General features: G+C 37.1%; 1 protein-coding gene across 1 annotated transcript in view; it reads right to left on the bottom strand.

Annotated features, from left to right (window-relative positions):
* PTPRM (protein tyrosine phosphatase receptor type M) overlaps positions 1-20,872 on the bottom strand; it is a gene marked incomplete at both ends in the record, with an annotated part of 469,357 nt that overhangs the window by 287,761 nt on the left and 160,724 nt on the right. Inside the window, 2 exons of the mRNA XM_080338550.1 lie at positions 15,978-16,093; positions 19,137-19,215. Coding sequence (XP_080194676.1) covers positions 15,978-16,093; positions 19,137-19,215 — 195 coding nt within the window. The remainder of the gene's footprint in view (positions 1-15,977; positions 16,094-19,136; positions 19,216-20,872) is intronic.

The raw sequence follows: 20,872 nt of genomic DNA, 5'->3' as shown, positions 1-20,872 counted from the left end.
AACACACAAACAAGAAAGAGGCACTTCTCACAGAAACACACGCATTTCAACAAACCAAAGGCTATGGCCATTATGAAAACATCAAGGGAAACTGGAGAATCCCAACCAGCATCTCCCAAAAGACACTCTCTCCAGCAAGGCGTATGCACAGTCCGATGCTATTTAATGATACCGGTTATTTTTACTAGGTTTTTGTGACTTCAGAAGCTTGTAGCAGGTCAAGGGTCCTGCACTACTGAGCTTCTATAAACCATCAACACAGCTGGAGATGTCTGTTTTTCTGCCCTGGAGTTTGTAGTTTGTCCAGCAGAATTTAAGACCTATATAGGAAATACTGACCTCAGTTTGTTATGGTCTTTACTTGCCACTATATTTAAAGTACCCTTAAAATACCACTTATAACCAGAGAGTTTCAAATACCAGCTACATAAAATTAAACTCAAAAATAAATCACAAAAACAAGTCAATCGTGCCATTAATGCCAAAGAAGCAGCATAATTAACAGTAAGGTAATTTCCTCTTCCAAAATAAATGTGGGTGATGCACAGCTTATTTAAGAGAAAAAAAAAATGCTTGTAATATGCTCAAAGAAGAATGTACGATCACGCCTTAAAAATTACTCAGTCTTAAATTGTTGCTTGAGAATTACTCCAGATAATTGCCAGCTCCTTAAAATTCCTGGAAATCTGAACTGCTGATAAACTGGATTCTCTGACGCGGTGGCAGTCATCAAAAAAAACCAAACCAAAACAAACCTAAAAACCAACAAACCAAACCAAACCAAAAGTTTTGAAAGAAATATTTCAAACTACTGTTTCAAAACTACTATTTTTACTTGTTTTGCCACTTTAATATCCTTCTAATGAGAATGGTTGCAGATAGTGGAAGCAAGCGGAGTGTGTTACTTATGATTTTGGAGAAAAAATATTTCTTAAAAGCAACATTATTTTTTGCCTAAGACAATAATTGATTAATCCTAATTATCAGAGCTGCTGACCAGTCACAAACCACATGGTTTTAAAGGGTGTTTCTGCAGCTTTCAGACTCTTAAGGACCCTGTGCATAGCCAAGTCATGTGCTTACATTACATCGACCCATGTTAGTTTTTCCTTTTTTCTAGTCTCGATATCAAGAAGCTTTACACAGGCCATTTTATCTTGCCAAGAAATAGGGTAAGTTCTTCTATAGGGAACAACATACTGCCACACACTAATTCTAGTATCTAAACTAGCTCATCTCATTCAGAGTGTGAATAAGCCCCTCTGCACTCAGCCTGCACAGCACACCCACCCTTCCACACAGGGCACCTGCATCCAGAATTTACCGAGACTCTTGTGAGTTATGACACAACTGAAGAACTGTGTAAATATTTTAGGAATTATTTCTTGTTCCCACCCAAAACAGGAGCCTGTTTAAAGGTAGAAAAAGGTAAAGGGATTTCAAATGTCTCAAGGTCTGTTCTACACCAGGAAATCTTAATTTGATCAAATAATTGACTATACGGCCATGCAACACATGCTATCCATTCACTTTGCAATAATTTTGACTGAAAAGGAGAGAACTCAATGCACATTTCAGAGGCACACATAATTTTGCTGAAATGAACAAGCTCCATGAGCCTTAAACGGAACTCAGATTGGCTCTACAGAGGATTTATGCCTTTTTGTCTCCCACCAAAATCCAGATGTGAAACAGATTATTAATGGTGGCTTCAAAATTCATAAAGGAGCTCCATAATGAAAAGTTTTTTCTAATATTCTAACACACTTGTAAAGTATATGTGAGATTATTATTAATAACAATTATCCTGCCTGACGTGTCTGAAGGGCTACAAAGTTGGTGAAGGGTTTGGAGAGGAAGCCGTATAAGGAGCTGCTAAAGTCACTTGGTTTGTTCAGCTTGGAGAAGAGGAGACTGAGGGGAAACCTCATCACGGTCCTCAGCTTCCTCACAAGGGGAGGAGCAGCAGGCATGAATCTCTTCTCTTTATCAACCAATGTCAGAAAAGAGAATGTCAGGAAGATGTGCCAGGGGACGTTCAGGTTGGACACTAGGAAAAGGTTCTTCACCCAGAGGGTGGTGAAGCACTGGAACAGGCTCCCCAGGGAGGTGTCACGGCCCCAAGCCTGACAGTGTTCAAGAAGAGACTGGACAACATCCTCAGACACATGGTGGGAACTGTGGGGTTGTCATATGAAGGGACAGGAGATGGACTCAATGATCCTTGTGTGTCCCTTACAACTCAGGACATTCTATGATTCTATGAAACATTACAAACTTACAGAGGCAAAGCGTAGACTGTTTAATTATATGTCAGAGCTCAAATGGTCGCTCAGAAATCACTGGCATGACATTTTTCTACTATAATTCAAAGGAGAAAAAACCCACAGATTTATTTCTCTAGTCTCTTCAGGAAAAATATTTTCAAGGATAAAATAGTGTCTGGAACAGACAAAGACCAAGAAACGTAATTGCTTTACTTTCCACAAGAAAAAACACAGCTCAAGAAAGTAAATCTTCCCTCTCTTCTGGGACAACCACAAATGAGTAAGAGAGATGCCTAATTGATTTAAGCCTGAGCACAACGGAGTGGTAATGAAGGTAATGAATTCAAGTATAAGAAAAGCTCCATCTACAGGCATTGGAAAAGAGAGTTTTAAAAAAAAATAAATTGCTGGACAGTAACAAAGCAAACAAATGAACAAAACCATCAACCAGCCAAGCAAATAATAAAGACACACCTACAACTGCTCCCAAACGCTTCTTTCAGCAACAGACAAAAGGCAGAAGACTATCTTCAGTCTGAAACAATGTTCTTTATAATTTGTTCTCTCTGAGCTGTGATAAACGTGTCTTCAGGAAGCTACACAGGTATGACAGTGGTCATCTTTATGGGTTAGTTAACTATCAAAATTTGGAGGAGAATGTCAATAATATTTCCTTTTCCATATTAACAGGCCCTTTAAGCACATGGCATGATAAATTATGAGCTCTTAGTGCCAACTGTCAGCAGCGGCTAGATATAACTTACATATATTATATGAATATTCATTTATTGAACGTATCAGTACATCCCGCTACATTTTTTTTAAAGAATACTTTTTAGCAGCATTCAAAAAAATAAGTTTTTAATAGTCACTAATGCAACATTCTGAAGTTCCATAATAAAACAGGTTACTTATGATCTATTGCTTTACTAATTATAGTCATTAAAACCTTAATCTCAGTTATTTTAAGACAGATTTTGAAATTTACTGATAGGTCTTGTAGATTTAGTGGAAGCCTGATGCTTCAAATATATACCATATCTTATTGAAAACTAAATGGGGGGAAAAAAGGTCTGTAATTTACCAATCTCATTCCAGAAAACAGTATAAAATTCATGATTTATTATAGAATGAAAAATGGCGGTACTCTATATTAAAATCCATTAAAACGCGTTGTTGGAGCAACTTCGTAGTGTCTTTCTAGTTAATGGTTGTGTGTTTGGTTGTTTTAAATACAATTCAGAGATAAATACAGTTCATTTTTTTTTGCTTTAGCTCTGCTTTGCCGTGTGAAAGACCGAGGGTCTGTTACAGATTGAGCCTGTAGCTCTTTCCTGCCTCTGGGACTCGGAGAACTACATGAACAGGACACTTCATTCTTTGGAAAGAGGAAACTGCCCATAATGATTTAATTCTAGGCCTGCCTGGATCGCAAAGGCCACATCCCCAGGGCAGAGCTATCTAACCTTCTTAGTGCAGAAGAATTTGGACCACAAATCAAAGATTGTGAGATGTTGAGACCCCAAAATTAAAATAACAGATTCCACTGGCTGCTGAGCAACTGGTACATTTTCAAATGCTCAGAGAAAGCTTTTATTATAAAATATATATATTTATATATATATACATATTCAAAAATGCTTTTAAAGCCACCTAATGAAAATATATAACTGGTAAGTCACTTGTAAGAATAATTTTTCTATTAAACAAAGTGTTACTTAATATATAGGGATATTAAAAAAAAAAAATCTTAATTTAATCTCAGGTTATATACAGCTTGAAAATCCATATTCCTAGTACCAGCATATTAAATGCATACAGAGACAGCTTAAAGCACTTTAAAATGAACATTATTTTTCCATTTTAGGCAAGCTAGAATGAAAAGAAATAGGTTGATGGTTATTTAAATCAGACTTGCAGTCTCGTTTAGGCAATGAACTAGCTCTAAGTCTTCTAAATGAACAGCAATTTAGCAGCAGCAAGATATGTATTAAACCTTTCAGAAATACTTTTAACAAAAAAGCAGCAGTAATTCAAAGGGATTGAAGTTCTGGGATGTTATATGCAGCACTACCACTGCATTAATCACTCTTAAGGTATATTTCAACAATTTTGCCAGAAGACACTTAAAAGGAAACATTGGTCAGTCACTCTCTGTCCACACAGGTAGATTAAGTGGCTTTTCACACATTTAATAAAAGAAAGGATTTGCATTCTCCCACTTTTAAATATGCACAGTTATAAAACTGTGATTAGAGTCATACTAGTGGGATCTCAAATAATATCAGTAGTGCCAGTAGCAATTTTGTTTAAAATATGTATAAAATCTAAAGCAAATAGTAATTAATACCTCAACAAAATTGCTTCACAGAGTTCATATCATTCTAATAATTAAGACAATTGGCTTTTCCTCTGAATTTCTAGAATTGCTTTCAAACCAAGACAACTGTTTGTCAATCTAGATTAGAACCACCACAGATCCTGTGATTATCCTGTATTTATTCCGTCTGTGTAAGTTAACAAGTGTATTTCATTCAAGCAATGAATCCATGACAGAAAAAGATGATTATTATTGTCCTATTTGGAATTATTCTGCTATGAGGCAGAATTGTACTCTATGTGTAACTAATGGGCATTCAAGCAAAATGTTATTACTGTACCTTTCAAAAAAGACTCCAGCTTTCAATATTTTAATGCTTGATAACTGAGTCTTTTCTTCAAATCACATAGCTCTCCATAAATCTTTGTTTCTTATGACTAAACCTAAACATTGGCTGGAGCTGTCAGGTAATATTATAAAATATTAGTAAAGTTACACATCGAGTAGTCACGTTATCAAATATTAAGCAACGACATCTATTTGAAGATAGAATTAAACATATAGAAAGCAAACAAAGACATTACTGCATTTTCTGGAGTCGTTAGACTCAGCGTAAATTACCCAAAGCAGTTACTCTGTACTTACATATCGAAATTGTTTTGTATCATTATGACAGGAACAAATCTGTTATTCCTATGTGGGGATTTTAAAAGGGAAAAAAGAAAACAAAAACCAAAAAATGAACAAACAAAAAAACCCACAAAACTCAAACCCTGCTCAATCTACTATCTATTTTTTCATTTTTACATTAAATTCCAGAGTGAATGAGAAGAGACAGTGCTCACAAAATCTTCCTTCCATTCATCTTTAAAAGCACATAATAGAATACAAAATGGCTTGTAGGGAACTACATCCTCAGGAACATCTGGAGAAAACAGAGCACTATGAAACCTCTCTATAACCGAGAGTTTTATATTTTAGATAGAAATTATGGCAATGATCCATGTATCTGCTAAGCATTTTGCGAAACCTGTAGCCCTACTTAAAAAGTCATTTAATATATACTGCATCTTACTTCTTTGAAATACACAACGCTAAGTACTACTTCTCATCATTCTTTTATTTCTATTAAAAACGTCAAGACTTAGGATGAACACCTTGCTAAATAATGAAGAGATCATACAGAAGATTTTAAATACTCTGGCTTGGAGTTCTGCAGATAGCAGGCTTACATAGGGGCTGGAAAGGAGCAGGGTGATGAGACGAAAATGAGAAAGTAAAATCATTAGCATCATTTTCATCTGCACACACAATGCAAAATATACTAATGTAGGTGTTTGTCTGATTTTTCTAGCCAAGAACATAACAGGACAGTGTGGTCACATTCCAAATTTTCTTCACTGGAAAAGTGTCATCTTGTTGGGAAGAAAAGTGGCACAGGATGAAGAAAATTGAACTTGCAAGTTCTGGGGACAACCCAGAATAGCACGCAAAACCAAAGTGATGGCGAGACCTACAACACAGGTAAGGAAGTAGTAGCCAAGAAGGAAGCACACATAGAGGCAGCGGCCTCCTGAAAAGATCCTTTCAAATGGGAAGAATGAAAGGCAAGAAGAGACACAGGCCTGTGGTTAAAGAAAGCTATAGTAAACTGCTCAACAGCGACAGTGCAATTTGTGAATGAAGACAACCATAGCAGTAATAACCAGTAATACATCAGGCACACAGTAGTTCATATAACAGAGAAGCTAACATAGAGGTGTTCAGCTGGAGGTGTTTTAATCTTAATTACTGAGTCAGTCACACAGTTAACAACTCCCATCCTCAACACACACCTCCTCCTATGCTCTGTTTCCTTCCTATCATCTTCCCTCTGGGCTTAATTTAATTTCATCTTTACTCTGGTTCTCCTTGCCTCAAAACAGCTTCAAAAGCCCTTGGTCTTACAAAAGAAGCCCCCATTCAACTCCAATTTGAACATGATACCTCCCAGCAGTAAGTTTGTACATTTTAACTAGAGAATTCATTGTAAAGGTCACTGTTTCTTTCTCCCAAAGGTGCAAAACATAGCACAGAAAGCTTATTGAATTTACTTCATCAATTGCCTAATGTGAATGTGTCCCTAAGCAATTCTACTGCTGCTGAGCTGTGTTTCATATCAAGGTAGTCTTCAGGGTCCAGAAACAGGCATTCCTAATGTCCTCTTTAAAAGCAAGCTGAATTTAAGCAGCCCCTCGTGGCACAGGTCAACTGTTGCATTGTCTCAGGTTTGCTAATCACCATGTACTATATTATTTAACACTCCAGAATAACGGGAAGATTAACGCATCAAACTGAAAAGAGAACATTACTTGGGTTGCTTCATTTTCCAATTCAGATAAGAATACCAAAAAGCTTAGACTAAGCAGGTAATCACAGAACAGCTTTTCTTATGTGTCGCTTCATCAAATGAGAATGTATGTGAGGATGGATAGGGATGGAGGAGGAGAGTCCCTTCTCCACACTAAAGAGTCCCAGCTCTTTCCTTGCATGTCAGATCCTTCAGTCCCTTCACCCTCCTCCAAAGTTTTCCTATCTCTCCTGTACTGGGGAGCCCAGAATTGGACCCAGCACTCCAGATGTGTCGCTCTAGTGCTGAACAGAAGGGGAGGAATCACCTCCCTTGAATTGCTGACAATGGTCCTCCTAATGCAGCCCAGGAAGCTATCAGCCTTCATTGCTGCAAGGGCACATGGCCAGCTCATGGTTAACCTGTCCACTACAATCACCAGGTTCTCTGCAAAGCTGCTTTCCAGCCTGTCAAGCCCCAGTGTGTAGTGGTGCATGGGGTTTATTCCTTCCCTGGGGCAGGACTTTGCACTTCCCTTTAATGAATTCCATGGAGTTCCTCTCTGCCCATTTCTCCACCCTATCAAGGTCCCTCTGAATGGCAGCCTGACCCCTGGTGCAACAGCCACTCCTACCAATTTTGTACAGACTGTGAACTTCCAGAGTCTGCACTATGTTGTCATCCAGGCAGTAACAAAGAGGCTAAACAGTATTTGTCCCAGTATTGATCCCTAGGGTACACTACTAGTGACTGGTAAAATGCATTATTATCCATTATAATCAGTACACACAGTGAATGCTATACATAATTTCTAACAGGTGCACAAGTTTTTCTATTAGCCAAATATAAACACGGTTTTGTTTTGTTTCATTCTTTCCTTCTTTTTCAGCCTAAGGTAAAGAAATCAGTAAGAATTGGCAGGCAATCCACATCTGGGTTACTTTGTCATTTCTACTCAAAGACCTTCAAGCCTCCCAACAAAATCCAGGCAAATTTGAAGAAGTATTTCACTTCTCACCATGTCTGTAAAAATAAGCAGCACAATTCTGCAAGGTTACCCAAAACATAAGCTGAAGTATATTACAGGCGTCAAACAATTCATACCTAAGGCAGATCACAGCTTCTTAGGCATCAGGTAACACAAACATGACACACACCACAAGCTTCTTACATTCTGCTGTTCTCAAAACCTTTTCTGTCATATAGTAACATTACTATGCAACTAATGAAAAGCAACTAAAACAGTTTAATGATTATTAACTGAAAATATACAATATTGACTGCAAGAAAGGTACTAAATATATACTGGAGTAGACGCACAGAAATTAACATACCTAAAGCTGGAAACAATATTAAATGTTTCCAGAATTTAAAGAAAAGTTTAATTTATTCAGTAATAGAGAGTGTCCCTTCCTACAGGGCACTAATTATTCTTTTAACAGTAAAATCACCTCAGGTTATCTAAAAAAAGAAACCAAAAAAACCACAGGGTGCACATGCATCCAGATGTGTCTAGTCTTTGCAAAATATTAAGTTGACGTATGTCATCAAAGCTCTTCTCAAGTCGATGGACTCAAGACAATTTGCTACAAACTAAGTGGTTTGAGCAGTCTCCGTAGACTGAGCTATTTATGAGCAGCATGAAGAATGATCTCCTGCACTTTCATAGTAAGCAAAAGCACCTAATGATCAAACCTAAACTGTTTTTTTTCTATATTCAGAAGAACATCTTCCCTAGGCCTATCTCATTGTACAGTTTACATTAAACATACATTTAATTTTAACAGATAACATACTGCTTCACTACCTTAGTACTCCCGAAATGGCAGAAACATTCTTTCCCCACGCACTTCCAGATTTAGCAATGAAAATGGTGATTATGTCAAAGCCTCAGAGAGCTTACAGAATAACAAAAAATTCTCTGAAACTTTAAGACTTCAGTTCACCTTCTGGAATACTTTACCTGATTCACATAAACAAGCACATGCACACACACACAAACCATTTTGTATATCCTATAAATATATTTATTTTCATAATTTGCCAGGAGTCATTGCACTGGTTCTATATCTCACAAGGATGTTTTTGATACCTCTCGTGTGTGTATACACATAGTCCTAAGGAAAACAATTTGCTTTCCAGAACTCCATCTGACACAGGATTGTATCTCTTCCTTTGAATAAATAACAAATAATGAATGCAGGTTTTGAAGTTTTGTATGTAGAGGAATAAAATCTTTCTTAATACCTTCAGCAAAACATTACAGAAGATACACTGTACAAAAGAAGATACACTGAATAAGGGGAAACAGTTTTCAGGATATACAAGAGGAAAAGCCAAATCTGTTATTAAGAGGTAATAAAGTATTTATATAGTGTAGAGAAGACTGGCCATTAGAGTGGTACTGTTCTTAGTTTCTTGGCTGCAAATGAATTAGCATGAGTTCTGCATGCATAAATCATAGTCATGAAAGATCTCACCCTCTCCCCTTCTATCAGAGAATATCCCCTAGTCTCTTGTTATTCTGATTGTACCATTTACTAGAGCTGACACATATCCTGCAAACCTATTGTTATTTGCTTATCTCAAAAAAATTTTCACTCCTAGGTCTGCATTTCTGCAATACAAGTTATGTATCTGAGAATTATATTTTTAAATAATTATTTTATTTTCAGCCACGTTTTAGAATGAGTCTAGGAAAAATACATCACTTAAGTAAAGTGATGACCTTTCTTGTCAGCTGTAGCTTTCCACTGTTTGAGAAGCCTCCCTCAAGCAAGACTACCCACACCAAGTCAAGGCACAAGTCTCATAAGTCTCACAAGTTTAGTGATGGTACAACAAATCTTTGACAACTAATATCAAAAGATTTGATTTGATATTAAAATGGAATTTCGTGATACCCAGGTATCATCTGAACAGCAATTTCCCTGAAGTCACACTAGATCTTTCTAAGAACAAGTAGCACACAGAGGGAATTGAATGAAACAGCCGCAAAATAGGAGAAGGGGCAGATGGGGTGGGAAAATGAAGAGACAGAACCAGGCCTAAGAAGCTAAGGAAAAAAACAGCCAACTGCAGAATCTGTGTCACACAGACCTTATGTCATGTCAGTTAAACTTTTCCCAAGACTCTTCTAACTGTAAACTGATATTATAGATGCTTTATTTTGGTCTTTAAAGTCAATTCCCCGAAGAACTGGCCGCTCACTATTGCAACTAACATCAGCAGATACTGAGAGCAGGGAAAGTGCTCAGTGCTTTGTATGTAGGGGAGTGTAGGGGAGAGGGACCTGAGGATCCTGGTGGACAACAGGATGACCATGAGCCAGTACTGTGCCCTTGTGGCCAAGAGGGCCAATGGCATCCTGGGGTGTATTAGAAGGGGTGTGGTTAGTAGATCAAGAGAGGTTCTCCTTCCCCTCTACTCCACCCTGGTGAGACCACACCTGGAATATTGTGTCTAGCTCTGGGCTCCTCAGTTCCAGAAGGACAGGGAACTGCTGGAGAGAGTCCAGTGCAGAGCCACGAAGATGATTAAGGGAGTTGAGCATCTCCCTTATGAGGAAAGGCTGAGGGAGCTGGGGCTCTTTAGTTTGGAGAAGAGGGGACTGAGGGGTGACCTTATTAATGTTTACAAATATGCAAAGGGTGAGTGCCATGAGGATGGAGCCAGGCTCTTCTCAGTGACAAAAAATGGTATGACAAGGGGTAATGGGTTTAAGATGGAACATAAGAGGTTCCACTTAAACTTGAGAAGAAATCTCTTCTCAGTGAGGGTAACAGAGCACTGGAACAGGCTGCCGAGGGAGGTTGTGGAGTCTCCTTCTCTGGAGACATTCAAAACCCACCTGGACACCTTCCTGTGTAACCTCATCTAGGTGTTCCTGCTCTGGCAGGGGGATTGGACTAGATGATCTTTCGAGGTCCCTTCCAATCCCTAACATTCTATGATACTATGATTCTATGATTCTATTCTATGCAGAGGATGAGGTCCAAATGTCTCAGAGACTGTTTCCAAAAGTAAAGGATACATCTTGCTTTTGCTTCTCAGTGTCTATCTTCTTTGACTATAAAATAAAGATCATATCAATCCACTCCATAGAAACAACTTAATACTGTGAAGCACTAAGAACAGTAGAAAATATTCCATTAGAAAATGAATAAACCCATTTTTAGAACTGATTTGTATTGTATTTAGTAAGCAAAGTGAAGCCCTAAATACACTTGTGCAAAGGAACCCACGCATTAACTGTATATGTCCACTACACTGAACGAGACAGGCATTCTGCAGAAAACAAAACAAAACCAAACCAAAAAACCCACAATCAAATAAAACCACAAAACAAAACAAATACAAAACAAACAAACAAAAACCCCAAAAAACAAAACAAAACAAAAAAACAAAAAACACAGAAAGAAACAAACCGAACCAAACCAAAACAAAAAACCACAAAACCAAAAACCAAATCAAGCAAACAAAACACCCACTTCCGTATGTAGCTTAAAAAAGGTAGGCTCAAGGTGTTCAAACTTGTGCAGAGGCACAAATTTTCCCAAGTATTGCCTTGGAAACATTTATTTTAATATCTAAGCAGTTTTCACTTAATAATTTTAATTTTAGCTACTACTACACAGAATATTTTACATATGTAAATATTCAATACATGACAGTTCAAACTTCATACACTTGCAGACAAGAAAAATCTCCGTATGTATATACCTTCAGCTCGCAGTGGAAGAAATTTCTCTGTTTTAAAGTAAATCTTTGCTTCTCTGAACTTCATTCTATTTGCAAGCTACAATTTAGATGCCTGGCTCAAAGACGTTGGTGGAAAGCAAAATATTTGATGTTTCAATGTTCTAGGCTATGCCAAAAGAAGGTTACATCCAAAAAAGAATTCTGCTCTCCTTCTCCTATAATACAGATTTGTGTTTCTCGTGCCAATTTACTAAATACTAACACTAGCACACACTTTTCAGAAGACATTACTTCAGCTGCTTTCACTTGACCATTAGCTGTTTTGTTTCCCTCATGTTAATTTCTGTGGAAATTCTGTCTCCCACCTACAAATGTGCTGAGTTTTTTTCCTGAAGTGTATTTATATTCGTTGGTATTCCCGGACCCCTTAATCCCTAGTGCTTTATCTTATTGTTGGTGTCAACATATGGAGATAATCGTTTCAAAGAGGAATATGTCTAATTAAAGGAAAGTTACAGCAATTACTACAGCTCTTAGAGTGGGAGCACAGGAAAGAGCACAGGAATGGCATTTTTGCTCAGTCATTCAATGGAATGGAGTCATTCTATACTGACAATAACCTGTGTTGTTCACAGATGTGATAAAGAAAATGTAAGCAGATGAGACACATCTGTTAATTATAAACATTCCTTCATTAGTGTAATCAGATTTATTTTTATGGTATGTTTCTGTTTATAATATAAGCTTATGAGGACAGGAATTCATAAACATACAATCTAGTCAATGACCTTCTAATTGGACACTATTTACAACAACAAAACAAACTGGTATGATGCTGTGTTGTGTTCTTGAGTTCTTTTCTTTAACTTGAAACAACATCACTGAAAACACCCACAATTTCTTGCCAAATTATCTGACAATCCCGCAATCACAGCTTGTGCGCTAGGGTGCGTGGCTGCCTAGCCGGATCAGGAAAAACGCTTTTCTTGCAAAGCACTGCACTATGGAACAGGTAAACAGTTTCTGTCTTCCTTTTCCCAAGAGAGTAAATACAGATCACAGCATCACAAAACAAATTTCATGGCTCAGTGGTCTAATTTGGGCAGCTAAACTGTGAATTGTGGTTCCCTCATCACCCTTTCAACTGCAAAAGCTTCCATAACACTCCATAAATTAAGCGACTTCGTATTCCATGGGGAATAAGAGTGGGATAGGCTTAGGAAAAATAAAAAAAGGAAGGAAATAAAATACAGTCTATGGATTTCACTTAAGACTGCTTCAAGGCCTGGGCATTATTAAACTAAGAACATCTATGTAATTTATAATAACTACTCAGCAAAGACAAGGTGACTAAAATAACCAACTAGGTCACAATCATTCGTTTTAAGGAACATGTATCTTTCACAGTTCAACAGACTGTAAAAATGAAAGTATTTGTTCATCAGAAAAATGTGTACTACTAAACTTGAAGTCTTCTGCTACATACAAGCTGAGAGGCACTATAGAAAAGAGACAGAAGTAGAGGAGTAAAATCCTGCCACCACTGGAAACAATCAGAAACATCACTGAGTTCAGTGGGTTTGTGATTTCACACTGGCAATTTACTTGTACTCCAAATTAACAGTGTGAATCTGAAAAAAAAAAAATCCTGTCAGGCACTGGAAATCATTTGGGAGTAAATTATCTCAGGATATTTTGGAAATGCCAAATCCAAACAGATTAGCCCTCCTGAGATGATTCATGTGGCAGAAATGCTGAGAAGCCCCCGATAAATATCACACAACTGTTTTATTTAGTCTGATTTACCCATAGGGTTTTATAAATTTAAGGAAACAAACCACCAAAAGGACGGTAGAAAGGGCTTAATATTACTGGTGAACAAACAAGGCATATCAGAGAGATTGCATGACCCGTTTTTAGCACCGTTAAAACCTGAATCTCTGTTACCTGAGTGCTAGCATCAATGTCTCCAGAGAACAGTGCTCATCTTACTCTGACTCTAGTGTAGGAAATAATAACTTTCACTGAGATGTTTTACAGTTGAATATTGGTTCTACTGTTACTGGGAACAAAATGATCTTTAATGTCCATTTAACCAGTTATATGACATAGAAGATCTCATGTTCTCTGACAGCTATTACAGATAGTTGTGTTGTACTCATGGTTCTGTGGCAGTGTCATGAGTTGTCATAAGCAGGCATATACAAAATTCCCCAATATCACACCATGAAAACAGATGGTCTCAGCTGATGGATGGAGAACTGCAAGGTCTGGGGATCTGTCACTCAGTTAGTGACTTAGTACACTAAAATACAGCTAATCCCGTTGGGAACCGTATCACATAGCCTTGATTTGCAGCATCCCACACATGGAATTGTCTGATCAGTTTTACTGTAAGTTGAAGCAGACACCTGTGGAAACTGGCAAGCAAGTACAAAAATAAATCCAAGCTATCCTGGAGATCATGGCAATTTAAAAAATATTCTTATAAAAAGGCACACCTGGAATTTGCACAACTTTGGACTGATTACCAGAGGGACCTGTAGTTGTATGGTCAGGATAAATGAACAGTGGCCCTGAAGGAAGATAAAATTGCTCAAAAAGTCAATCTGTCACTGCCTTCTTATCCTTCATAGAGAGGAAAAAAATATCTCATAATCCTGTATAAACAAGAAATCACTTAACTAAACTCAGCAAAAATATTCTGGAATGGCTACTGCTGTTAAGAAGAATGACTGCATACTTCCTAAAATCTAGACAGATATTTAATTTCTAAAACAAAGAAATTACATTCCAGCCTTGCAAAGAATTTAGGTGTGACCTAAATTCTGTGCAAAAATGGTAAAGCTGTCCTGAAATCTATGGAAAATCTGAATGGAATCAGGATTTCCCTGTACTGAATTCTACCTTTGATTTTAAAAAAGTTCAAAGGTTCCAGAAAGGTTATCACTGATGAAATAGCAACCCAGGACCTTCCCGTATGCGCTAAACTCTTTTCATGATGGGAAAAATTATTCTTCCAAAAAATCTCAGTGGTGTTGGAAAGACAGGAGACTAATTCTACCAATTCAGCACTGTAATACTGGCTTTAAAAGGCTGGAGCATTAAAGAAATATCAGCCTTATATAAACACAGAGGCTAAAAATATCGCCACAAACCCAAATAAAAACAAAGGAGATTTCCATTGCCTTCTACTGTATATGATCAGGCTCTTTCTGGATAGACATAAAAGTTTGTTATTCACATACAGATAAACACAAGTCTTAGACTTCAAGTGGTTTTACTTATGTGGTTGTGTACTGGTTTTCTGGTAACCACACAGCTGTTTAACCTATCGCACTTAAGTGAATCATTTTTTAAATGCTTGATGAAATTTTACACCAAGTGCAATGTCAAAGGAAAACTATAATAAAAGCCTGACACTGTTTAAGCAACAAAAATAGAGAATTTAATCTCCTGAGTCCTACCTGTTACTATTGCTTCAATTTTTGTTATCCCTCCTTTTCCACATACTGCAATTTCATCTGACTGATCTCCTCAGGCATTGTTTTAGGCATCCTTATTTCATTCTCACAGACACTGTTCCAGTTCTAGCATGTTGTTTTTCACGTATGGAAAACACAGGGATCTGGACATTGGCATATCCTGATACTAAGTCCAAATACAGACTATTGTTTGCTGTAGGGAATAGACAACTCTGTAATGATGGCAGCAAGGAAGCAATTAAACTTGCACCCCCATTACCTAAGAGAGATCAAGTAAAATGCATGTTTTTGATACATATGTATAAGAGGAGGCTGCCTTTACTGAAATAAAATAAGTTGGAGACATTATTTAAATCAAGATCTGACATCTATCTAGAAGCCACGTTATTTAGTAGGTAAAAAATTATGGATTCAATTGATATAGGTAAGAGTGTTTGGCTCTATAATAGAGAAGATCAGATTTGACTGTCATACTGGTCTTCTCCAGACTTAAAAAGTAAGAACGCAATTTTAAATGAAAATGCTGAACAGAGGAAAAAGTAACCCAAGAAGATCACCGTGTGTAATGTTGCAGCACAGAAAATATGGGAAAGTCGTGTGGTCTTCCTTGGGGATTTAGCCTTTACTCATGATCACATCTAACAAAACCAGTATCTTTATTTTTAATAAGGCATCCTATTGAAACAAGGGAGCAAAATCTTCCAGTATCAATTTCTACAACAGAACATCCTACTATGCAGCAGTTCAAAGGCACTATAAAATCTAATATTGATGAAACAGACAGCCCTATCATTTTTCATGTCTTACCATCCTTTCAGCGATGAACTCCCCTCCCCTCAAATCTCAGTGGATTATGAAAGAAAGAAAGAAATTACCTGTAACCAGAGTCTGTCACTTGAGTCTGTTCCACCATTGGCAGTGCATTGAAAAGTAGCAAACTGTCCCGCATTGACTTCCACACTCTGAAGACGCAAGAAATGTGGAGTTTTTGCTGTTCGAAGAAGATATAGTATTGAAGTTACTAAACATGGAACTACTGGATATAAATAATACACTGAGCAAATTAAATATCCCTGCTTTAAAAAGTCCAAATCACTGACCACACATTAGATTTTAGGCTGGTTTACTTCCACACCTGCGAAACAGCAGAACGGTGTTATTTAATGGTTCATGCTGTGTAAATTATCATAGCTCAGCATCTCTCTTTGAATAACACTCTATTAATCAAGATCAGATTGGAAACTAATTATGTTTTGAACAAAAACCTATTAGATATACTTGCACTATCAACTAGACAAAACAGTAAGATGTTGAGTGACACTGTCAGGCAAACAGGTTTTTGTGGTTTGGGGTTTTGTTTTTTTGTTTGTTTTGGGGGTTAGTTAGTTTGGTTGGTTCTTTTTGGTTTTGGGGGGGTTTTTTTGGTCATTTTAGTTTTTTGTGTGTGTGTTTTGCCTTTTTTTTAACCAAGTACAGTGTCTATAGAAGACATGCTGTAGAAATGTAGCACACCAAAGAGGTAAAATACTAACACAGCCCTTCTCTCCAACTACAGCTGTATTCTGTAAATATAATTCTTTTCAACAACACTGCAGAAACAAACAAACAAACAAACAAAGAGAAAAAATAAAAGGAAAAAACACGCACACCAAACCCCACAATCAATTCTCATTTAGAAAGGGAAAACACTCCCGGTAGAAAAGCAATCCAGCAACAAATAACCTAACAAATGAAACAGATATTCAAATAAGAACTGAAAGAGGAAAGATAGCATTAGATAGCACTTGCATTTTTGTTTTACTGGAAAGAGTCAAGCATGTGACAGAGAAAAACATAGAAATTTGATACAGAAACCTGTCCTTGAAAATGCAGTATTCCCCAACCGTTCAAATCCTATTGCAGGCAAGGGGACTTTTTGCACTAGCAGGTAAGCCAGGCTCTGAATGTTGCTTTCAGACATGGAATGTTAGTACTGGCAATGAACTGGCAAACTAAACATACAGTGTCTAGCAGAGCATCACAGCCATTCAAAGTGTTGATGACATTTTCTTAAAAGACCTTACGACTGGGAGAAACTGCAGTTTTAATTAATAAGTCACCAGCTGCCAGAATTCAAGAAAAAGTTGCTTAATATCCAGTGTCAGGCAGTATAAGAAGGAGGAGATGGAATAAAATATCCTAAATTAATACTTAACTATGGAAGGAAATATTTTATTAAACATATTGTTGGGTTTTTTTCTTAAACTCTTACCAATTAGGACAGACAGACTTTAGGCCAAACTAATGCTCTTCTTTGTCTATCAAACTATTAACACCTGATTTCTGGTTTTACCCCACTCTTTTTTTTCTTGGTCTTCCAAAACTCTAGAAACTCTAGAAAACGATCCCCTCTGAATTACCAGGTATTGCTTAACTGCAGAGAGGCATTAGGTTTTAAAAAACAAACACACACAAAAAAAACCTCACGCACCCACCACAAGCCATCCCTTTCAGTTCTGCATATGTACTACGAGTTTACTGCTTTGTCTTTGTCCGTATTACCCAGACAACTGCCTAGCAAACATTTTTCCCACTTCAATCAATGTTTAAAGAGTTAATAATTACAGAATTATTTTTTCTGGCAATATACTGAAAGAATAGCATTATGAGTCTTGCAGAATTTTTGAGACATGGTAGTTCTATTCCAACTTTCACACTTTTTCAATTTTCTTGTAGACAATGTAACTGGTTTGATGTCTTAATTTCTAACATTTCAATTATTTCATCAAAGAACTGCTCATTAAAGTTTCTGCATTTCAGCACTGTCACGTTAGAACTTTATGCACTATGGGGTATAACTCAATCTTCACATTAAGAAGAGCTGCTTGCAGGTTTTGAGAATTGATTGGTACAAATGCATAGATCAAACCTCTCAAAATCTGTATGAAAAAAAATTATTAAGCAGATAAAATGCTGCTTTAGACTTATCCTACATGAACCAAAGATATAAATTCAAAATGCAGAAGCACAAATACTGCCTAACAACATGAGAGCCTGCTGTGTTTATTAGAAGTAAGTGATTCAGAAATAACAGCTGCTGATTCTGCATAACTGTCTCTGTATTTGAAGAAGTGTCTGTATCTTCTTACCACTAACACTAAAACCATTTTTATGAGGTGCTCTAACTAACCGATAAACCACTTTCTATTTTAAATTGTGGCTCTTACTTACAAGCTGCAAAGAATGCATTATAGTATGGTACAAGAGGAAGGTGAACAATTACACAGAAGTTGGTGACTTTTTCCCCTCTCAGTCCTTTGGTCAATAAGATTACAACCTACAAATCCATGTAACATCTTAATACACCTTATTTAACAAATAGCAAATATGTGAAATAGTTGTTTATTTAAGTAGTCTGTCGAAGTACATATGGATTACTATCTTAAAGCTTTAAATTACAAGGTTTTGTTTTGACATTAATTTAAAAACAACTTAGGAGAGTTTATTACATATCCTTAATAATGGGATACAGAAACATATCTGAAACATAAGCAAGTAAAACAGTGCAGAAATTAAGCCATCAACCCAAAGCACAATACCTGGGGAAGTACCCTAAGTAAACTAGCAAAACCTCAGCCAGCTGAGTTTTCTTCCTTCTAAGCCTTGGAAAATAAAAAAAAAATCATTTATATTCAGGTCTTTTACTGCTCATCTGCTCTCTCTAATGCATCAGCTCGTGGCTGTACTGTATTTTTGACGCCCACAGAAAACTGGTCAACAAATCTTGATGACTTTTATTCTGAAGGAGTCACTAGATGGCCTAGTGAGGCTTTGGGGCTTACGCCAAGCGCTGTACACACGGTGCACACAAGAGGTGTCTTTAAAGCCAAGTGCAAGTGCTCAAATGCCAGCAACACTTTGTACATGCTCAGCCTGTATTTATAGCACTGACATTATTTTCTGACATTTTCCATGTCTTTTTCCCCACATTTATTGAGGCATAGTCGCACATTCATTTTAGAGGGCTGGCTTTAAAACAGCAGATAGATACTTACTACATGGATGTCCTAAAACTTTTACTTCATCAATAGCCACATATCCTGGGTGACCTGAAGTGACCACTTCAAAAATGACCTGAGAAGCAAAAAGAGAATTTCCGTTAGCAGCTTTGTTACACAGGAAATATAAATACACTGTGTTATGGAAGAATACATCATCTCTTTTAATTAGTTGAGAACACCTTAAAACTAAAATATAATAAAATGAAATCTCAAACTGCGTTGTTACTATCATTTAAATGACACAGAACATTAATCACATCCTTTCATGTTTATAGTATTTTTGGAGATTCACAAATGTTATCATATATACCTCGCAATGAGACATAACCAAATCCCCCCAATATTTGGTCTGCCAAAGTAGTTACCTAATAATAATTTTATTTTCAGTTCTTTGTCTTATAAACTACTGCTTTTATTTTTAGAATGTTAGTGCTGCAGTATACAAAGATCTGCATGGTATCAGACACAAACATACCTATTTTCATGAATGTATTTTCCATGCTCCTAATCTTCCACCAAATGTAGTGAATTAAGTAAAGCAGATCCATTTGTCATGGTTTGTTTAATGGCTATAAATAGGTCACAAAATAAATAGACTGTTCTTGTAGTTTGAATTAAGTATGCTCAAAAGTAAACCTCTCCAAACTTTGGCAGCCTTAGCTTTGAACATTCCAAGAATGTTTATGTGGAATAGAAGAAAATATGCTAGTAACATTAGAAGGTATATTTGCAACCAATGCTCAAGAAGTTCATGCTCAAATCCAGGTGGTGATTTCGTATTTTTTTTTCAATACTTCTCTTTTGCTTGGAAAGTTAACTCTAATTGCCTCTTGTAACCAGTCTCAGGAAGTACACTGAGGAATACAGTTTAGAAACTATGCTATACTTGACCTTGGGACAGACGCAGAAGGACACTACGTACCATATCTTTACTGCAGTTATTTCAGCAGAAAGAGAAAGATACAGAATGCAAACATGTCAGAAGGATAACATGCAGCCTGTAATATCATATCGCAATTTCCTGGGGCTGAACAAACCCTGGCAGAGCACTGATTTTGATTTTAGAACAAATCTTGAGGTGAGCAAATTATTCACCACTTCTTGCCTCTGCATTCTCCCATCTGTTGCATTGCTCTGTCTGTGGACACTGATCCTGCTTTTCTCTCCCATGTATCATCTTCCTAAATTCTGCCCATTTCTCCCTCTCAATCTCACTGGAGTGAAATTGCGATAAATATGGCTTTAACTCCATATGGATGACAAAGAAAAAACTACTTTTCATTCTAGTTCTGTCTCCTGTCCACACTAAAATTTCAAGCTGTGCCAATGTTGTCCCCAGGCGAATTAGGCAGCAACAACAAAATACAAGACAGCAATGAGAAAAATCTGAAAGCCACCAAATTTTGCAGAAACAAGTTCTGCAATAAAAGAATTGCTCCACTGCAAGTCACAGCGTGTGGCCTTCTAAATGTCCAACAGCACTCTGATGGCACTTGAAGTTGATATTGCTGATCCACAGCAACAGACTGGACAGGGGATGGATTTGGCTCCCAGCTTCAGCAGAGCATCCAGAGCAAGTCCATTCAAAATTTCAAAGCATCTCCTTCCTATGAAGAAAAAAAACTACTGGTGGAACCAAAGTCTTAGAAGATTGGGAAGCCATCAGCCAAACCAGTCAGAGGTCTTTTCCAGCCTAGTCGATTCTGTGATTCTGTGTGAAGTTTTCTACT

Source organism: Nesoenas mayeri (assembly GCF_963082525.1).
Source record: "Nesoenas mayeri genome assembly, chromosome: 2".
NCBI lineage: Eukaryota > Metazoa > Chordata > Aves > Columbiformes > Columbidae > Nesoenas > Nesoenas mayeri.
This window is presented reverse-complemented; position numbering and strand designations above follow the sequence as displayed.